Source organism: Prionailurus bengalensis, chromosome X, assembly GCF_016509475.1.
Source record: "Prionailurus bengalensis isolate Pbe53 chromosome X, Fcat_Pben_1.1_paternal_pri, whole genome shotgun sequence".
Classification (NCBI taxonomy): Eukaryota; Metazoa; Chordata; class Mammalia; order Carnivora; family Felidae; genus Prionailurus; species Prionailurus bengalensis.
In genome coordinates this window covers 28,151,653-28,174,599 of record NC_057361.1, presented here as the reverse complement: position 1 = coordinate 28,174,599, position 22,947 = coordinate 28,151,653, and the positions used below count along the sequence as shown (strand labels likewise).

General features: G+C 37.6%; 1 protein-coding gene across 8 annotated transcripts in view; it reads left to right on the top strand.

Moving 5' to 3' along the window:
• DMD (dystrophin) overlaps positions 1-22,947 on the top strand; it is a 2,018,590-nt gene that overhangs the window by 762,927 nt on the left and 1,232,716 nt on the right. For 6 of the 8 annotated variants that reach the window (XM_043570319.1, XM_043570321.1, XM_043570317.1 and 3 more), the window contains exon 30: positions 13,284-13,445. In XM_043570319.1, the coding sequence (XP_043426254.1) occupies positions 13,284-13,445 (162 nt within the window). Of the gene's footprint in view, positions 1-12,964; positions 13,179-13,283; positions 13,446-22,947 lie in introns of those variants that run through there. The other 2 variants (XM_043570323.1, XM_043570322.1) reach the window with 1 other exon arrangement.

The following is a 22,947-nucleotide window of genomic DNA, read 5'->3' as shown; positions in this document are numbered from 1 at the left end:
GTTTCATTTGTATTTTAATCATTATGAATCATGGAGATGTATTTATTTACTGTATTTTGTAGGTAGTAATTCTATCATTATCTTTAAATATGATTTACCCTAGTTCAATAAATAGTGTTTTCTTGGCTATTTGCACAGACATTTCTGAAATGTTTTGTAAGACATTAGTTAAAATTTTCTTGTGTGTAAGTATACCGAATATAACGTATTAACTTTGATTCAGACACCTAGGTCACAGCAGCACACATACACTTTTGTCTGTTTGCATAAATATTTATATATGTATATATGTATATTTATATTTCCGTATATGTATATACAACACGCCTTCTATTTTACTACCTAATTAATATTTAAATATTATATACTCACTCTAGGTAAATTGTTATTTGCTTTGGGAAAGCATTAAAATATTTATGAATGAGTTTGAACATATACATTTAAGGGTATCTCACCTTGAAATTTCTTAAAATTTGGTGGTTGAACTCCTTCTTTTAAAGTTTGAATAGCAAGGGGTGCCTACGTGGCTCAGTTGGCTAAGCGTCCAACTTTGGCTCAGGTCATGATCTTGCGGTTCATGAGTTCAAGCCCCATCTCGGGCTCTGTGCTGGAAGCTTGGAACCTGGAGCCTGCTTTGGATCCTGTGTCTTCCTCTCTCTTTCTCTACCACTTGTTGGTCACTCTCTCTCTCTCTCTCTCTCAAAAATAAATTTAACATTAAAAAAATTTAAAGTTTGAATAGCAAAAGGAGATAATGTATAAATGAAAAACATCTGATGTTAAGGTCTAAAACTTAATCAGTTCCAAAAATGAGGTCAGTAGGATGGATTGGTGAATTCACAATTTAGGAATTAATTTTTAAATAGATAATTCTCTTTTAGTTTTATTATCTGTGTACTTTTTCATAAAAATTCCTGGTGTTTTTCTCTTTGTTTTAATGAAAGTTGTATATAGCTTTTACTTATGATCTGTTGCAATTTGCAACTAATAAATAATTTATATGGCATAAAATGCCATTCTCAAGGTATATGTCCATCTATTTCATCTATCTTCCTTTTAGCCCTTTAGGCTCTTTAAAAAAAAATTTTTTTAATGTTTATTTCTGAGACAGAGAGAGGCAGAGCATGAGCGGGGGAGGGGCAGGGAGAGAGGGAGACACAGAATCCGAAGCAGGCTCCAGGCTCTGAGCTGTCAGCACAGAGCCCGATGCGGGGCTTGAACTCACAAACCATGAGATCATGACCCGAGCCGAAGTCGGTTGCTCAACTGACTGAGCCACCCAGGTGCCCCCCTCTAGGCTCTTTTAAAACTGATTTTTTTTCAAGCCACTTCATAGATTTTTGGGTTGAATGATCTAAACTGTTGTTTAATATTCAGACAAATCTGGCTGAAATTACTTGTACATTTTTTGTTTTTAAAGAAGGATGGGAGAGGGAACATTCAAGAACTTTTTTTTTTTTTTTTTTTTTTTTTTTTGGCAATGTGTTCTAGTATCTCAGGGCAATTCTTGCATGGAACGAAGAACAAAAATATTTACAAGTTCGTCAAGCTCTTTCTTACGTCATAGAATGTAAATATTCATTAGAGAGTTTGCATTAAAAGTATCCAATAACATTAGAGAATTGCTTTACTGCTTCTACCTTACCAAGTTTCATGTTGTTTTCAAATCTACCTTGAGAAATGGCTGGTAGTACTCTGCTTTTCCTTTTTTTGTTGTTGTTGTGAGCCCAATTAATTGCATTTATCTGTCATTATATAATTCTTATTTATGGCATCTTTCACATTTCATCAAAATCACACAGATGGCAGAGCATAGGAACGTTAGTCTCCACATACTCCCTGCCAACTCCTTTGAATTTCTCACTTAGTACAATTTGATTGAGAAGGGCAACAGTATTTTGAAAATTTCCTCTACAATCTGATGATTATTTAGGTTTGAGAACTCTGGCCTTGACCTTTACCTGATCATGAATTGTTTAAGGCTCTTCCCTTTGCCAAGGTGCCCAGTGTCTCAGATGCATTCCTAGTGGGCCATTAACTTTTTCATGTCCATACAGTGCTCACTGGAGCTGAGTGATCACTTTATTCCAGCAATGAAGCTCATTTTCAATTCCCAAACAATTACGCAGAGAAGGGGGAAAAAGTAGTTGTCCTTCAAGGCTACATTTCCCTGCTGGAGTAGAAGGAGCACTTTCTAGGATGTCATAGCAAACTTTGGATGGCATAGAGAGTACATTGCTATGTTTCCCAATATGCTGCCACTCTCTCTGTCCCAGACCAAAGCCTAGATGGAACAGACAGTGCCTGTGGGACCAGATTGGAAGACACTAAGCAGTCCTGCATGACTGCCATAGATACTCTCTGTAGCTTAATCTTCAGCTGTATCCGACTTACGGCAAGTGCAGTAACGCTACAAGCGAGGGTCCACCACCAGAGGCCTCCTTCCTCCTCTCTTAGTCCACACACCCTCGGCGCACTGGGTGTCATGTCCAGATGATAGTTAGGTGCCACTGGGGAGAGGAGATGGAAGTGAGAGGAGGTTGAGAAACAGTCTTTGTCTATTTCGGCCAGTTTACTACCTCCAAAGAGCATTCAGTGACAGACAGCCATGGCCTGTAACAAGGAATCAGATGTAATGGACCACTTTGCCAGGGTTTATCTGTTCCCCGTGCTTACATCAACACGTGAATCCTCTTTCTGCGCTCCCAGTGTACTGCTCAGGAATTGTACAGCGTATTTGGCAAGCAAAAGAAAAGCAGCTGTTCCCTGCGTCTTGCTCCTGCTGTTCAAGGTGCACATCCCAGCCAAATGAATCACATTGGAGCCAACGACCCTGGCAGGAATTCCTTGCTACAAATCTACAGTCTTGTCTATCTTATCTACTTGGAGAACAAAAGGTTTGAAAGCCTTATAATAACCTTAGGATAAAATAGTGCTTGGTGCAGCTACGGAACTAGACCCGAGGAATTACTCAGTGTAATAAGGATAAGTAGGGTGACAGGAAGCCATAAACACACTCTGTCTTACACACTTCAGCTTCTTTAGAACCATGGTAATCATCTGGAGTATTTGTGATAAATAAATACTGTTAATCTTCATGCATACGGAAAGAATCAAAAAGGATCATCCCAGACATCCCAGGAGAGAAGAGTAGTAGTTTTCCAATTTCTCAGATACCACTTCTAGTTGGCAGTCTGAGTATAATTTCACTCCACTGATGACCGACTGGACAGGCCGACAGAGTCCAGAACATTTTATTTCAAGGAAACCTCAACACTAGCCTCAGACCGTTATGGGCCTCTGTCACAGTAAAAGGAATCTAGTGTAGATCTCTAATGTACCTCACAACAGAACCGTATCAGATTCTTGGGACCACATTTGAGACTACCTGACTGAAGACTGACATCTGTTTTATAGGCAACCCTTGTGTCATCCTTACTTGGTCTATAAAAGGTAGTGTGACAGATCAGCTTCTCACACATCATCTAAAGTCGAGGAGGTCAGAAAGGCCTGAGTGGAGAGATTGACTAGTGCCAAAAGGCCTTTCCCTCTGAGATTTCTGTCGCATTGTTGTGTTGGCTAGAAATCACTGCCCTTATGTAAGGAGCACCAAGGACTGTGTCATTCAGTGACAGGTTGATGCAACTCCCAGTCTGTACACTTGGTCTCACTAGGTTCTCCCCGACTTGAAGCCTTCTCTTCTTGGGTGATTACCTGCATACCTCAGCACGGAATCACCAGCAATGGTTTTATAAACGGTGATGCCTTGCCTTTTCTGTACCTACACTTGAACTAGGGAAAAGTCACTGCATCTTTGGCTTCCTGAGATAATAGAAGCAATTGCCAGAAATCAGCTAAGTTTCTCAGTGGCTCCATTCCTACTTGTGTTTCTCATCTCTACTTACTGCTTCATTCAACAACTTGATTATACCCCAAGATTTGGATTTTTTTCTCTTCGGTAGATTCCATGAGTTACGTAGACATGTATTCTCAGTCCTGATTCAGTTTATCCCTAGACTCTGATTCTGTCACGCCGTTCTGTACCAGAGCACTATTCTCTGACATTTTAGTTAGTTACAATATCAATAAATTATTAATTGCCTAAAGTTTCGACTTTCATATTGTGAGCACATGTGTAATCGGGGAGTTACCTTTGCCATTACACCAGAGAAGCTTTGCTGACCAGGATGGCCTCTGAAGTTACCTTGAAAAAGGCCAGGATAAGATGAACTCTGTAGGTTCCTTCTAGATTTACTGTATTGTAGTTCCAGCACTTTCTTTTTGAAGCTGAAATAATGCATTGGTTTGCTCCTGCCAGCGTGGAAGACCAATTTCATTTGTCTACCCATGAAGATGAATGGATGCAGCAAAAATCCAGAAATGTCTTAGATATATTACTGTACAGCTCATTGACCATTCTATCAATGCTTTACTTGAAAGTGATGGCTATCTGATGTCAACTTCCATTGATAAAGTGATTCCCAAACATTGCTTTCAAGTGTGCTTCCTTCAGAGGTCACAGAAGCACTCCAGTGACCTACAGAGACCTGAAACAGATGAAGTTCCAACTAACCATGACCCCGGTGGTTTCAACGTTTATAATCTTTTCCTGTAAAGGAAATTATAGAGAGCTCATTGCACATGGTTTGAGGATTTTTCTGCCCACTAGTTTTAAACCAAGTGATATTAAAAAATATAAATCTCGAAGATACTTGTAAATAATGTAACATTCTTTTATATTTAAAGAATATGTATACAAACACTTGTGCGCGTCTGACTAATTATTTAGAGCCTGAATCCCTATCATGTATGCTAATAAGCATGCCACAAAAACTAATTGTGCCAGAACTCCCCATAAGAGTTAAATCTAAAGTGGCTTAAAGCAACGTAGTTTTTTATTTGTTTGATCTTCCTTGTCCAAGGAACAGTGTGTGGAACCTCCTTTCTTTAGGAAAAAGTATGACAGACTAATTTGAAAACAAACGAACAAAAAAGGCAACAAAGAGAAGCTTTTGAAGGTTGCTGAGACAGTGAGTAGTTGAAAATTGTCCGTTCTGCTGTACATTATCTTCTTTCCCCTCTGCTTTTCTTTTAATCTCCATTTAATTCCCTTTGGAAAATACTAGTTGGATTCTTCTTGAAAAGCCTTTCCTTAGCCTGCTGAAAGCACACTGAACCATCTAGGAATGTTGTATGCAACTCTGGGAGGATCTACTATTTTCCTTCCACCCTACAAAGTCATGAAAAATGAGATGTTTATTTCTCATCAACCCTAAAGAGGTCTGAGTCTACAGCGAGGCCCAGGGTGTGCCTCAAATTTTAGCTTTTATAAGGATGCCCTCCTGCCAGCTCTGAACAACTAAAAGTTAAGAGAACGTGTTTGTGAGACAAACAGAAGGTGCCTCGTGGTCCTTAAATAATTCCTGACCTTTTCCTGCCATGCCTCCTTAATGACCGTCAAATTATCCTTCAGAAACTTTAATTGGCTGTTCACTGAAATTGTCCATCAGTAGGCGAAGCATTGCATTTGATAGCATCAGTAGTCCACACTTGGGACATTGGTAGATAGTGTATAAAACAAGGAATCACTGTATCTTTATAAGCCTTTTTTGTTCAATATATGAAGTTTATTGTCAAATTGGTTTTCCATACAACACCCAGTGCTCATCCCAAAAGGTGCCCTCCTCAATACCCATCACCCACCATCCCCTCCCTCCCACCCCCCATCAACCCTCAGTTTGTTCTCAGTTTTTAAGAGTCTCTTCTTTATAAGCCTTCTAATCATGCCATGCTCCCATATTTCTCAGTGTTTCGAAGACTGTTCCTAGGTCCTTCATGATCTATCTCTTCATGCCTTCCATAAACCATTTCCTACCTTTCCCAAGATCACATTCTAGCTGTTCTTCATATCCATCTTTTTCCTCTGCCTCTACTTCAGTGTATCAAGTGTTGAGTTCATTGACCATCACAGCAGTTTTTTGTATAGTTTGAACCAGGTAGGACAGAAACATGAAATATTTTGCTTCAAGCTGATGATTGTTTCATCTTTCTTACTGACATCTTGAATAGATCCCATTGCTTTCCCGTTTCTGTGAAATTAAAAAGTTAAAGCCAGTTTAGTTCAGCTTAAAATTTCAATCTCATATTCATTTTAATGTTCTTCTGCTGTTCCATTTCAAGCTTAAACCCTGGCCTAAGTGATGTGCAGTACAAGAGGAGAGTGATCAGGTTCCTCTCTACATCACCATCACTTTTCCTTACCCCATCTGTGTCCCATTTTTCTCCACTGGCAGAAAGAAAAGTGGCGAAATTCTCCTGGTAGCTAGCGTTTTTGTGGTGTTTTGTATTTTATATAGCAAGGACACAAGCACTGACTATTTTGGGGTGCAAGTGTAGGTTCTTTAAGAGGTCTTACAATAGTTCCTGCGTCTTCCCAATTCTTTGATAAGAAAAACACGCTTAGTGAAAATATCTTCAAGCCTCTTCATTGTGGAGTACTCTTGCTCCTGAAGCATTGTTTCTGCTAGACCACTCAAATATGACTGCCTTTTTCCATCCCTACTTGATCTATGGAGACTTTTTTTTTTGCCACACCAGGGTTTAGGAAGCACAGCTGCCTCCGCTCCTCAGTATAGCATCATTTCTAATTTATTTTCCTTTATACCTACTTAGGCATAGAAAGCAAATAAAGCATTTAGCTGCATGAGCCGAGTCCAGGTTTGTAATTAGATGCCATCCCAATTTACTCTGGACTCCCAGACTCTATGGGTAATAGACCTGGAGCTTCCTTAACTTGCTTAGGGTAGAGAGGTTGAAGTACCACTTTTTATTCTTCTTTGAGGAGTTGACCAATGATGTCATCACACTGTCTCCCTTGGCCATGAAGTCAGGCTATGATTCTCTTCAAAATCTACCTGGAGTGTTGGAGTAATGAGCTTGGTGGAGTAATGAAAGAAGAGCCAGCTTTCCTACCTCTCATGTAAAGTTTTCTGAGATAAAACTTGTTATCTTGATCTCTTAGAGAGGAATTTAGGACTCACTGTTTTCAGTTCAAGACTGTAGCTAAAATTCTAAGATAAGAGAGTCCATTGCATTCATGACCATAATGATGGAGCTTCAGAGTAGCTCATAAGTTGCATAAGAGTTAGGAGGAAACAGCTAATGGAAATGGGTGAAGGGGCAAGGGCGATACAGGCTTCAAGTTATGGAATAAGTAAGTCCTGGCAATAAAAGATACAGAATAGGCGCTATAGTCACTGGTATTTAATAGCATTGCGTGGTGACAGATGGTAGCTACACTTGTCAAATCACTGTGCTGTATGCCTGAAACTAATGTAACATTGTGTGTCAACTGTAGTTCACTAAAAAGTGCTCTCCAACCCACCAAAAACAATTCAGTCAAATTGAGTACTTTTATGATTTGGTATTTGAGCAAATTACAACCACTCTATTGGTAACAAAGAAACACGAAAAGGAAGTAGTTGCATTAATTTACTGGTGTGCTGAACGTGAGACTCCAGAAAATAGAACTTTTTGGTCAAGGACAGTCTGTGTGAAGTCAGGTGAGGTTGTTAAATAATGCAGATCAGTGCCTCTCTTTGCTCTCCACATTAATTTCTGAAGAGCCGTGGGAGTAGGACTTGTTTTTAGCACATCTCTTTCAGGACTCCCACCTTCTAGCCACTGTCCATGAGAAAAATACTTAAGTCGTTGTTCTGTTTTGTGCAAGGTAGTGGCATTCAAAGTGGGGCAGTTAATGTTCTCCCCCAAGCAGAAGCTTCAAGAATTAGCGGTTGCTTTATTTGCATCAAAATTTGAGAAATAGTTTTCTTTAGTTCATGTACTACTAAAATAACTCAAAGAAATGAGGCCTAATTGAAGAATGGCTATCATATTTCATTACTTAGGGAAAAGAAAATAAAACAATTATGGAAGTGAAAACATTTTACATGTGTGGGTCTAAATGACAAATACTTAGAAACAATAAATCATTGTGTGTTTTTTTTTTTTTTACTACAAGATGATCATAAACCATATTGTTTTTTTTTAATGAACCATCTGACATGTCTTCTTTCCCTTTTCTTAGAAATTCTAATGAATACAATTTAAAGAATCCCTAGGTAATTTGTCTGCACAAAGAGCCTGAATGTTTTTTCCCCATAAATTAGAGCAGAATGGGCAAGGATCTGCAATTCTCTAGAAAATCCACAGTCCAGACTTCTGAAAAGCCAAGTGCATCTCAAAATCCCAGCCCACTAAAAAGAATCCGTTTTTTGGCATAGGGCCAATGAAAGGGAAAATTTTACATTGTTAAGCCTGGATCTACTGTATACTTTATGAAGAAAAAACTGAGAGCTGCTTTTGCCTGGCACATAGTAAGGAACCAAGGAATATTTATTACATAATTGGATAAAAACAAAAGGTTTGTGCAAGATGCTAAGATATCAAAGTGCATCTTTTGCACAGTCATATTTTCCTTTCCTCAAGACTTACATCACTCTTGTACCCCTCCACAAGGGGTTCCACAACAAACGGCTTCCTCATGAAAACCTCCTCTGCCCGGTAGGTCCCCCACAATCATAGCCAGGCATCAAAAATTATTCCCCAGTTTTCTGCCAAAAAAAAAAACAAAAACAAAAGCAAATCAGGTAAAACAATAACACACTCATAAAAGAAGAAACAAAATAATGACAAAATCTCTCCCCTTCCCAAACCCATATCCCACAGATCCTGAAAGGAAATTATTTTTGTGGCCTCGAACTAACTCATGCTACAAAATGAATTAAATTTCTTGGGAATTTCTCTTCTAGCAGTTTTTTTTTGTAATCCATACATATATTTTTTAAATTGGTGGAGTATGCAACCAAGAGAAGAATTGCATCAGTATAGGATAGGGAATTTTGGACAAAAACACTTTTCTGGCACTTTTTAATTCCTATCATGTGGATTGTTTTTCTTGTTTCTTTTTTTGGCTAAAAAATGTTTCATCCTTGCATTCTCCTAGATTTTTTTCTCATTTGGTTGTTATCTCCTATCGTGAGAAACTATCTGTAAAATTCAGTTCTGCAACATATTATGTGCTTAATAAGCATTTGCTGCTGGCTAGAAAGCTTAACTATAAGGGAAATAAATCTTTATAATTTTCTCAGAAGGTCTTATTTTAATAGGAAAAACACCCATATTTGTAACTTATTTGCAGTCAAGTCAACTTTTTGCAGTTGCAAGTGACTTGCAGTCAAGTCTGTTATTTACTAAATGAAATAAAAATTACTGTGTTGTATAGCAACTTTAATAAGTATATCAGGACATAGAGTTCCTTAAATGAGTGATGATTTGTAGAAAGCTATTGGGATAATGTGTGTAATGTGTTTCACTATATTTAAGCCTGCATTCATATTTTAAATACCTTTCTTTATTTTGGTTCAAATTTCCACTTTTTATTGCACTTGAGAAATTTATTCTTCCAGAATGAAAAATTCATTTCTCCAATTTCTTAGCCATGTCATTCTCTGATTTAAGTGTTTGTAGTATTGAAGCACAAAGGTTATTACTTAAAACAGAATAGGAATGTAAAAAATAATTCACTGTGGAGACAACTTTACGTTGCCAACAAAAATTAGTCAGCTTTTGATTTTATACTCCAGAAAACTTTGAAGAAATAATAATAATATATTTTCATGTATATTGATTAGTTTAAATAAGTTTTCCTTGGATTTTTCTGAAAACCAAAAGAAAATTTTGTTATGTTTTTTTTCTTCGGTACCTAACCATCATGATGATTCACTTTTGTACTTTTATATTTTTGCCGTTGATTTCCAACCTTTCAGTGTGTTTCTAACTCTCCTCATACTTGCTACTTGTGTTCATCTATACGATTCCTCTTACTGCTGGGAGGATTAGCTGAAGACATGATACAACATTTTAAAACAGTAGTTGAGCCATATTCTGGACCAGCAACAAAAAAATGATTATGGTTCAGATCTTCCTACCAGCTCCAATCAGTGAGACAGCACAGATCGAGTGGCCAGAGGGTCCTAGACAATCCACAGGCCTGGCATCCCATCAGGGTTTGACCAACAAGATGTTTAGAAATAGAAGGCAGCTTATGTCATCATTAGTTCAAAGAATTCTATAAGCTTAGATTGACATCAGGTCTTTTCTCTCTCTCAGAAAATCAAAGAATCCATGTAAATCAGTCTCTCTTACTGACTGCCAGGGCAGGCAAACAACCAACCTACCTAAGGTCAACTCTTCTGCTATCATCTCTTAGGTCATTTTATTTATTTCAATCCATAGAATCTCCTGACTAGAAGAGGTTAGATTTCTAAATATAATTTTGGGGCTAGACATGTTGTTTAACATTATGCTGTATTATATCCTATTATCTTAAAGCACAGGACAGTAGGTTGTTTTTGCCTTCGGACGGATAAAGGATGAGACTTAAACAATGCCTGAGTAGGCAGTTACTGTGTACTGTGATTGGAAGCTTTCTCCAGCCACCTGTCACAGTGGTGAAACTTTATCATTAGGGATCCATTTCTCTGCAGAAAGTCTGGCTAGGCTACAGACATTCTCTTGTACAATACAGACAGTTCTGATTATAGCCATGAGCACTGTTAACTGAATTTTGATTTGATGTAACTTCTAGTTGAAGTTTTGACTAAAGAAAGGGAAAACAATATTTGAATTAGACTACAGGACAAGATCTTGGTCACTGACTTGGATGAAGTGTTTTAATAGAAGTAGATTAAAGTTTTCTTTAAATAATGGTGTATTCTGATACTTTTAATTCCAACACACACACACACACACACACACACACACACACACACCAAAACAAAACAAAACAACAAAACTGGAAGAACTTTTCTACAGACAATATTTCTGTCTGGTGGCGACCTGTTCCCCAATTTCTTTTGTAAATCCATTTTTCAACTATTTGAATTCTTCTCTGTTTTCCCTATCAAAAAGCTTTGTTACACCATTCATTCAGTCATGAACAAAAGTATTCGTCTTTTTTTAGGAACTGGTATTGAGCAATGAACAAGGCACCCACAGTCTCTAATCACATTGGTACTTAAAGTCTGAAGTAGGGGCAAAAGAAATTAATGGGAAATTACAGTGTTGTGTGATACATGCTGAGCCAGCAATACAGAGTACAACGGAGAGCATAGGGTGTCAGGGACAGCCACCTGGTGGGGGAGATGTCCACATTTCCAACGTAAGAGTTAAAGGATAAAGGTGAATTAGCCAATAAAAAGTTAGGGTGGAGTTGTTTGAAGAAAGAAGAGTAGTATGTTTAGGGCCAAGTATCAAGAGGGACATCGTGCATGTTCAGGAATGAAAAGTAAAATTTCTCTGTAGCTTGAGCACGAAGTAGAAGACACCAGCAGGGACTATGAAGGAACTTTAAAGCCATATTAAGGAGTATTGCATTGATCCTCAGGAAAACGAATACTCACTAGGGGATTTTAAGCAGAGAACCATGATTGCATTTTAGAAAGAACACACCATAGCTACATTGCAGATGGGTAATGATAGGATAGGATACCAGCCAAAAGCATGTACTGTTTTTGAGGCAAGAGGTGATAATGACCTCAACTAGAGTAATGACAGTGGTGTTGGGGTGGGGCAGGGGGTGGAAGAAAAGGATGGAATCAGAAAGTATTAAGAGGTAGAAGAAAGGTTCGGGAATTGATTGATTAAACACAAAATGGTGAACGGCATGATAGAAGAAGAGGGAATATTCAGAATTAAGCCTAATAAAGGCAGTGAATAATTGTAAGTCACTGAAATAGGGAAAAAAGTACAGAGGGAGAGCAAAAACAAATTGGAGAGGTGATAAGTAGGTGAGAAGGGGACGCAGAAGATGCCGATATTTGGTCCTACTGCTGTTTTGGTTGCTGTGGGATGTCCACGATGCACATGAGGAGATCGAGGGAGAGATCTGGACTGGAGACATAGTGTTGAGAGATGGGAGCATTAAGAGGGCTCAGCGCAACTAAAGCTGTGGGTGGAATGAGAAAAAAGTAAAGCCAGGGGCAAAATCCTGACGATTTCCTGTACTAATAGAAATACTGACAATGTCTTCCCACTCCTGCTGCAGTGCAAGACCTTGGTCCAGACCTCTTAGCCTTATTCACCGTTGAGTAACAATGTGTTCCCAGTTGGCCTCCTTCAAGAATAATGGTATCTCTAATACATTTTAAGCCTCAGAGCCAATGTATGTATTCTTTTTTCCTTTACATATTTTTTTTGAAGTATAGTTGGCACACAATGTTACATTAGTTTCAGGTGTACAGGGTAGTGATTTGACAAGTCTATATATTAGGCTGTATTCATCAGAAGCAGGGACATTTTTAAAACCCCATTCATGGTGTGTGGGAAGGATAGTTCTCTTGTACCAGGTAATCATGTGTACACATCGTGTTAGAAAGAAAAAATACTTGGTATGATGCATAACTTAAGGAATTCTCATTAAATTCCTTGTCCCATTCCTTACTTTTAGAACCCTTCTTTTAAAGGTGAACAGATCCTTGAAGGGAGACTGTGCAGTCTGTTCAGCATTGCTATTTATATTTGGAAAATGTTAAATTATCTTAATCATACCTATAGTAACAATCAAGATTAATTGTGGCTATATTAGGATTACTTATTTGTTCCGCCTCAGCAGTAACACAGATCCAGTTGTGCAAGTTATTTCCATAATCAAAATTGTGAAAAAAAAACATGGCGGAAAAAGCCCATGGAAAACGGGTGCAAGTCATATTTAAAATAAATCCATAACCAGATGACTGTGTGAAATTCTCCTTTTGAAAAGGAGCTGATTCTGAACAGATTGTCTATGTGTCTCACTGGTGGAAGTGGATTATCCATCTTGAATTGGATTGTGATGACGATGACCCTATTCTAAGTAAACCAAATCTCTTGAACTATATAATGAGATCAGGAGGAACATTCGGTCTGAGAACGACAGATTGCAGTGTCCAAGATGCTTTCACTAATGTTTTTTCCACCCTCTTTCCTTGATGTGCATAATTCTGTGGTTTTGTCCTGCGTATATTCCTGATCCTGTAGTTCTGTATGCTAATTCCTTTTTTTTTTCTCATTCTTACTCTTATTTGTGTAAGCAGAGCTGAATGAGTGGCAGGAAGCTGCGGAATCTATCTTACAAAAAGGTGATGGTGGAAGAATCTAGAATCTTCATTTACTTTGCAGCTGGGTTGCAGAAAAACTACCGCGAGTAAGCATTTCACTGATTCATTCTCACTTATTTTCTTTAGGCTGTGAGGAGGCAAAAGTTGCTTGAACAGAGTATCCAGTCTGCCCAGGAGATCGAAAAATCCTTGCACTTAATTCAGGAGTCCCTCTCATCCATTGACAAGCAGTTGGCAGCTTATATTGCTGACAAAGTGGACGCAGCTCAGATGCCTCAGGAAGCCCAGGCAAGTAGACTGGGAATGAGCTACTGTTATTGGGTGTATTATCTGAACAGGACATTGCTGAATTTCTGAGTTAAAATTTATGCGGCTCATTGTATGGAGTGTTATTTCATTGGCTGATTTGAGTATCTGGAGGCACGGGGAAAAGAGAGCTCTAGGTTAGTACTCTAAGCTTTATTTTTGAAAATATATGGTGGCAGAATTTGAAACAGAGATACTTAAAAGATAGGGAAATGTCATATGGAAGTCTGCTGTTTCTCAGTATTTTCAAACTAAAGCTAGAGGGAAGCCTTAGGAATGTAAATTGTAAACAAATTAGTTTTAGTGGTACCACTAAAAATGCAGCCTCAAAAAATTCAGTCTCAAATATTTTATTATCAGCTCATCTCTGTTATCTTGGAATCATAATTTATAGGATCTCTATATTCTACACTTAATGTATTGCAAGTAGTTAATAGCAAAATGTTTGAGATATAAATTTGCATTTAATTACTAATAATCATACCATATACACTCACATGTACTCACACATCCCACTCTGTTCAATCCGAACTGTCCCAAGCCAGATTTTCTAGAATGAGAGTTAAAACAGTAATGGAAATCAAAGATCCCTTTATACTTTATAAATTTAAGCTATACCTCAATTAACTTTTACCTTGGAAAGTATTTTTTAAAAGCTGCAATTCTATTTTTAAATAACATTTCAACCTATGTAAAGTATGGTAGGTATTATTTATTTCAGTATCTTTGATATTTTCTGATAGTAATGTAGCTACTTTTCGGATCTTAGGTACATATTATGAACCTAACAGCCAAGGATGACTCAGAGAAGTATGTTATGATAGGAGGGGCATTAGAAGGTCATATACCCATCCCAAAGGCCCTCTTCGCACTAACTGGTGGAGATGCCCGAGTGTTCTCATTTTAAAATGAATTTTTGGATTAACTCTTGGATTTATAGGTCACGGTTACAGTGCAGTTACAGTGCACTGAGTCATAGTTAAATTGGTGTCCAGAGCATCATTGTACACAGTAGCATGGGACACTTTACCATATTGTCAAATTCTGACCAAAGAAGTCCCTGAGAACACGGGGCAGAGTATAGGTGGTTTCGATAGAGTTACCAAGCCCAGGGCAGAGGGGTTCCTCAGTGCAACAGGGGATGAAGAAGATGTGGTTTGGGGGAATCCTGTTGGCAGAATCCTCGTGAGTCACATAGAAAATTTTATAGGCAGGCTTTAGAAAAATGCATGTCAGGAATGACATAAATTACTGAGTTGGGAAGGACTACATGATTATAAACTAAAAGCAGAATAGAATCGATTCTTTTTTTAATTTAGTGACATAAACTTGGAGGAATGTTTGATTAAAGACTGCTCATAAATTTCTGAATATAATTAAGGGAAATTTTGAACAGTATAAATAATAAACATTAAAAGTGAACATTTGTACTATAAAATATATAGTTTTTTAAGGCTTGAAGAATGGAAGTATGAGTAGCAAATTTGAAACAAGCAATAGCTGTTATTGTTTTAGAAACAAATGGGAGCTTTTAGGAAAAAAAAAAAACCAGCTTGTTTCGTTGAAAAGGCTGTGGATCCTGAGTATTTTAACTGAGATATAAATCCAGGATTCCATAAACATGAATATAACATACTAGTTTTTAATACCATAATGGAAAGTGTTTGGTTTTCTCCACTAAAAAAGCTGTAGTAAAAATGTTTTTAATTATCACAGTTTGAAGTACTTGGAAATAACAGCACACATGTCAACTAACAAATTTCAAATCTACTTGAGAAAAGGGATTTTAGAGCACTAACAGGCTCAAATCCGTTTTCCATGAATTTCTGGTTGCACGGGCATTTTCGAGATACTTCTCGACATTGAATTCCGCCACTGGTAATATATAATATTGGAAAATGCAAGCCTCCTGAAAGCTATTGAAACATTCTTCTCCAAGATATTCTTTTAAGATGACAGCTAGTGAATTGTTTTCTGGAACAGAGTTATCAGGTACTCAGATTTACTTCAAGGATTGCATTTCCTGAAGCTTGATTTGAAACTCTCTTCAAAGAAACAAGTAGAAAGTAAAGAGGTTGTCTGTGAAGTAAGAACATAAGCAGAGTTTGTCAGACAAAGAAGCCACTAAGAATGCCACCAAAATGACATTTTTTTTGAGTGTATATCATGGGGGCTAATTTTAATGGTTTATATTAATGCAAAACAACTTGTCTCATTAAATTTTCATCAGACTTCATTGCTAATTAAAAGATTCTGTCGGGGGTGGGGGGGCGCCTGGGTGGCTCAGTCATTTAAGCATCCAACTTCAGCCCAGGTCATGATCTTGCAGTTCGTGGGTTCGAGCCCTGCATGAGGCTCTGTGCTGCCAGGTCAGAGCCTGGATCCTGCTTTGGATTCTGTGTCTCCCTCTCTCTCTCTGCCCTTGCTGGTGCGCTCTCTCTCTCTCTGTCTCAAAAATAAATAAACATTGAAAAATTAAAAAAAATAAATAAAAGATTCAGTGGACTTAGCTTTCCCGTTTCAGGAATCAGTACTTGTTTTAGTATATCACTGAGAAGCCAGACAAAAGGAATAGCATTACCGTATTTAGTCATCTTAAATAATGTGCTCTGATTTCCTGTCACACTCTGGCCACTTAGATTTGTGGATGTCTGACTCCACCGTGTGGTGCAGTGATAGTTTTGCTATCAAATTTAAATCTGCTCTTCAAGCCTTCTTTTTCTGCCTTTTAAGATTAAGATTCTCAGGTGTAACAAATTCCTGGTATTAAGGACATCCATGCAATGTGTATACTTTCTAACTCTTCATATATACTCTTACTATTTATAAAAGTAGATATAGACCAGAATAGGTCCTTGGATTCCATTTGCATTTGTAACTATAAGGCAGAAATGAGCCCCCCGCCCTGCCTCAGCGTGTTAATTGATCAGTTATCTGTCGTGATTATAGAATTGAGCCTTCTGATTCTAAATCTGATTAAAAATATATACTGTTGTATTTACTGGCATGAGCTCACATGAGTAAAGCTTAACCATTTAGACAATAAGACTACATACTGCAAGGATATCAGAGCTTACAGTGACCTGAGCATTTCTTTTCAGACAATCACACATAAACACACCAAAATCTTGAATAGTTTGACCACAGCATCAAAGCCCCAATGCCAGGCCATTTAAAGAGAGATCTTTATTCAAGTACAAAATTAAGGTGACATCTTATTGATTCAAATAGAATAAAGCAAATGGGGAGAGTTCTTCTAGATACACAAGTTTATCTTCTAGATACATAAATCAGAAACTTAAAGAACTATTTCAAAAATAGTATGATTAAAATATAAAAATCACGGAGAATTTCCTCAAAACAGCATTGTAATTTTGCAGAATAAAATCCTTAAATTATCTAACTGCAAAGAAACACATACCACGAATATAGTTATTTACTCCGTAATTTTCCTGCAGAACTTACCAAAACATGGACGTTTAGTTTTAGCGCCTAAGATCTGGAAGAAAAATCGAAGTTCCCAGGGGGTGCCCTCGGCCAATCATGTCAGAATTTCTGTGTAGACTCAGTCATGAGAATTATTGGAAATTCTCCAGGGTATTTTCACATGTAGCAAAGGTTGAGAACAGCTTTGGAGAATTCATTCTTGGTAATGGCTGAGTTGCCCCACAGTCTTTTCTTCACTTCACATGTCTGAGTACTCACTCCTTGTTGTTCACATGTATGGCATTGTCAGGATTTCAATGGGAGGGAGTTGGGGTGACTTTCTTCAATTTTGATTGTGCCCTTACTCTTATGGTAATTGGATGAAAGTAGAAAACACAGCTGAGAATTCCTGCAGAAATGAATTAATTCAGACAAACAGAATTTTCAACAAGGATGTTTGAAAATGAATTTGACTTGGTTTTCTTGCTTTCTTATCCGCTCCCCCTAATTCTGCATATGTTAATGTGCCAATTAGCTCGGATGTGCCTCTAAATTATTGTAGGAGCCATGGTAGTCCTGTCTAAATAACCACTTTAATATCTGTAATTTGTAAAATTACGAAGACATTTCAGTCAGCATTTTTTTTCTTTCCTATTCCAGTAATTTCATTATCTTGATTCTGCAGTACCTGCGAAAAATCCACCATTGGTAGCTGTTGAAATGCTCTATATCATTGAGTGTTGATGATGTGCACTTGAGAGAGAATATTACGGTATCACTAAGATTACCACAAGAAGCAGTGGCGCTGCTTAGCAGTGTTGGCAGTAGCTCAACTACATCCTGCAGGAATCCTGCAGATTCCTCATCCCATCTTTTACAACATCATCTCCCACATAGTGTACTTAGGTGCATGAGTAGAGAGAAAAAAATTTAAAGCAGTCGAGGAAACAAGTTATCATCAAAGGAGAGGACCTCATAATCACCATAGAAAAGTGCTCCTATATTTCACTTGTCATGATAGGACTTTTGAGTATTCCAGGTTCACTATAGACCAGATTTCTTCATTCCATCTCTTTTTCTATCCCATCAGCAATGTGGCTAAAACTTAGCATCGACAAATAGAAAAGAAGGATCTTCTTTTGATCACTGGGTGTTGTATGGAAACCAATTTAACAGTAAATTCAATATAAAAAAAAAAACCAAAAGAATATGTCAAAAGGAAAAAAAAAAAAAAGAAAGCTGCGAATTTAAGCTGACTGCATTAGGTGCACATCAAAATAATTCCTAAGTGAGGTCTTCCTGTGTTTACTGAAACTAAATCTTATAACTCAGTTTAAATATGTTTGATCATATTTAAATGTAAGCATCCCAAACTATCAAAATCAATGGCTTAAAAAATAAAGATCTAAGTACGGATTTTGGTCTGTCAGATTAAGCTTATGATTTCATTCTAGAATAAAAAAGACTTTTACAATGTAAATAAGCACATTTGAGTGCCAAACGACTCACAACAGTTTAACTCTGCAGCCTACTTCCCTGATTTATGGATTAGACCATCTAAATCCTCACAGCAGAATTCATTCCGGATTTATGTGATGATGAAGTAATTTAACCATAGAAGAAGAATATGCAGATGTATTACAGACATTTGGGTTCCAATGGTAAACCCCACATGGGCATAGCAGAAATAGTTTCTTTTCACCAAGCAGTAGAAATATGATGGCACACAAAACACAATTAATTTCTAATGTGCTCTAACATTGCACTGCTCCCTATGCGTGTTACTGTATAGACCTGATGATTCCCCCATTTAGAATGACTGTTATTATTTTGATATATTTAACAGTGTGGGAAATAATTGCAAGCAAGAGTTGCAGAGGGTGCACCAGATTAGAAATTTGCTACCTTTGGGGCGCCTAGGTAGCATAGTCAGTTGAGCCTCCGACTTCAGCTCAGGTCATGATCTCACAGTTTGTGAGTTTGAGCCCCGCATCGGGCTCTGTGCTGACAGCACAGAGCCTGGAGCCTGCTTCAGATTCTGTCTCCCTGTCTCTCTGCCCCTCCCCTAACCATGCTCTGTCTGCCTCTCTCTCTCTCCCTCCCTCTCTCTCTCTCTCTCTCTCTCAAAAAAAAAAAAAAAAAAGCTAAAATAAATAAATAAATAAATAAATAAATAAATAAATAAATAAATAAAAGAAACGTGCTACCCATCATTGACTATACTTGGAAAAATTACATGGTATCCTGTCCTCACAGGATGTATAGTGGTAAAGAAATGGACATCTTTCATATTATAAACTCAAAAGTATACATCTTAAGTCTGCAGTTAAATTACAGCATCCTGTTGTGAAAATCTACACATTCTAAACACAAAGGTGAAGGGAGCTGCATCTGGCTATGGTCGCAGTGGAGATTCTTGCAGTACTCAGAATATTTTAAGGCAATTTAGATTCAATCATTTTTTTCTTTTTTTTTTCTTATACAAATATATATTTATTCCAAAACTAACCTACAGAGAAGTTATAAACCTGAAATGCACACCAAGATAACACTTGGCTTTGTGTACACACCCAATGTTTTATTTTCTTTGTGGCATTTATGACCGTCTGAAACTCCTTGTTTATTTTTTAATTAGTTTCCTTGTTGTTTTCCCTGTCAACCTCAATTCACTACCTACCAAAGGTCAGCTTATAAGAGATCAGGACTACCTAACAGGTCCTCAATAAATATTTGGTGAATTTATTCAATTCCTGAAAGTTGTACCACATTTAGTCACTAAATATGTGCCAGATAAATGTGCCAAGAACTGGGTTTTTAAAAAAAAAAAAAAAGGAGACAAGCCTAAAATGGATTTTGCCATCTTGTCGTAAGATAGCAGAAAAGAAAGATGAAAATCAAAGAATTGGTGACCAGACATGTTTACTATAATCCTCAAGAACCATTTTTAAAATGGGACTTAGTAGATATCCTAATAACATCTTGTCACAGTGTTTTATAATTCTGCCAAGGTTTGGAACTTTGGAACAATTTGAAAATATTTTAAGTAGTACTGAATACCATTTTTCACGTGAGAAGGAACGATTAGCGGAAAGTACATAGCCCAACCTTTCCATGTACTAGTCCAGTCCTTTAAAGGACTGTACCATGTGAATGGCGACTGTTTTCAAAGCATCTGCATTGTGTTATTTTATGATTACAATATTTTAATGAGGTAGATAAGACAAATATTTAGGTCTAAGGGAATATTTGAACAGGCTACATGATTGATTGAAGCTGGGGATGGGGATGGGGATAATGAGTTGTTGAAAATGGACACATGGGATCATTTGAGGGAGCTATAGAAATGTTCTACAAATCAAATGGTGGCAGTGGTTTCAAAACTGTAAATTTAGGGGTGCCTGGGTGGCGCAGTCGGTTAAGCGTCCGACTTCAGCCAGGTCACGATCTCGCGGTCCGTGAGTTCGAGCCCCGTGTCGGGCTCTGGGCTGATGGCTCAGAGCCTGGAGCCTGTTACAGATTCTGTGTCTCACTCTCTCTCTGCCCCTCCCCTGTTCATGCTCTGTCTCTCTCTGTCTCAAAAATAAATAAACGTTAAAAAAAATTTTTTTAAAGTATATTTATTTTGAGAGAGAGAGCAGGGGAGGGGCAGAGAGAGAGGGAGGGAGGGAGAATCCCAAGCAGGCTCTGCGTGGCCAGGGCTCCGTGCAGGGCTCAAACTCATGGACACAGTGCTTGCAATCATGAACTGTGAGATCATTACCTGAGTCAAAATCAAGAGTTGTACACTTATCCAACTGAGCCACCCCAATAAAGTTGATTTTAAAAGAGACTGTTTAATAGACAATATTGCAAATAGCATATTTAAAAAAAAACAAGTTCAGTTTACTGTCAACTTTCTTTTCAAGTTTATTTATTGATAGAGAGAGAGAGACAGACAGACGGACAGACAGGCAGACAGACGGAGCGGGGTAGTGACACACAGGGAAACAGAGAATCCCCAGCAGGCTCCCATGCTGTCAGCACAGAGCCCAATGAGGGGCTCAAAGGAATGATGAGATCATGACCTGAGGCAAAATCAAGAGTTTGATGTTCAACTGACTGAGCCACCCAAGCACCCCTCAACTTTCCATTGTTTTCATGCATAGTAAAGGATTAAATGTGAGGAATTTTGTGAAGTAACCTGGAATTGACTTAAATGGTGGATATTTATTCTTGATCATCCTTGTGTCCACTATAAATTTTACATAGTAATATTATAATGTTTCAGTTGTTCATAGGCAAATACATTTAATGGATGTCATTTCTAAAGCATTTTCACTGAAGCTGGGACTTTAGCTCAGATCTCCTTCCTTTACTTTGATAATTAGTTTTCTATCAGGCAAAGACATATAGCCACTATACTTCCCCAAATTTCTATGTAGTATTTCAGATTTCCCCCAAAGTTTTGTTTCTTCACTTCCCTGATTTGAAAAGTAACCATAATTGCTTGAAAACGTATATTTATATCGGACTGTTCTATTGCCATTGCCATTATTATAACTATGACCAGCATTATTTCTCAGATGTATTGTAAGGAATGATCACTCCACGAGTATTCAAGTTTTGGGTTTTAGAAGGTTCTCAAATTTACTTAGAAAAATTTGCATGTTGTTTTTCTCTTCCAGAGATTTATGGTCGACCTTTTATATTTGAAAAGCTTAAGCAAAATTTAACAAACACAGAAACTGCTTTTCCAGAAATTTGTTACTATGCCACATGACTCCTATGTCAAGCAAAATGTTTTGAACCCATTCAAATGGAATGTTCTCTTCATACCACTCCTTTCCCCTTCCTATCAGAGTAGTAGGAGAGAGGTGGAAGAAAATGGTTGTCAGCCATTTTCTTAAATTTCTTAACATAGAGCTCCACAAAGTACTTACAGTTGAACTAAGTTAATAGCTAAATTTATCTCAGTGATATTAAAATGTTTGCCATTACTGGAGCACCTGGGTGGCTCAGTTGTTTGAGTGTCCGACTTTGGCTCAGGTCATGAGCTTACAGTTCGTGGGTTCCAGCCCCGTGTCGGGCTCTGTGCTGACAGCTCAGAGCCTGGAGCCTGCTTCAGATTCTGTGTCTCCCTCTCTCTCTGCCCCTCCCCTGCTCATACTCTGTCTCTCTCTGTCTCAAAAATAAACATTCAGAAAATAATAATAATAAAATGTTTGCCTATTCTGTTTCTCCCTCTCTCTCTGCCCCTCCCCCACTCATACTCTGTCTCTTTCTGTCTCAAAACTAAACATGAAAAAAATAAAAATAAAAATAAATGTTTGCCATTATGGCATAAGTGTGCACACACACATTAGGTATGTGTGTATATACACAATTACCTTTATGTATATATTTAACTTAACAAATATGTATTGAGGGTTCCACCATGCCACACAGACCTGCAAAGAGCCTCTAATTAAGTTGTTGGAGTCTAACAAGCTCTTTGGCCTGCTGCATATTTCTGAGAAAAGTCAAAACTGCGCCATCTGACAAAATTTATAGGTAACACGCTTTCTAACTCGTCTAATGAATTCACAGGATCTTTTTACAAGCAGTACTAAAAAGCTTTGTGAATTTCTTCTTTCCTTTGTACTTGACTGAAATACTGTATAGTATAGTGTAAAACTTTTCAAAATAAATTTCCCACTACCGTAATTAGTACACTTTTTCCCTTGCTCCCTACTGTTTTGAAAGTACAACTCATCCAAGCTCTTTTGCTACATTTTTTTCCTTTAATTTTGTGAGTCTGTATTATATGTGGCTATTTCCCCTTCTCAAGGGTGCAATTTCGGAATTGTGATTTGTTTTAAAATTACTAATCTAATGGTGTTAACATTTCTCCATTAATCATCTCAACATGACATCTTCTAATCTTTTTCTTTCCAAAATATTTTAGTTATTTTCTCTGGGATCATTTTCTTTATTTGACATCACAAAAGCTCCAGTAATCATTTGATAGAAAAATTTCCTTTATTCCATTAAATGCTTTAGACAGCTGCAGCTTAATTTTGCTTGCCATTTTCTGTCATTA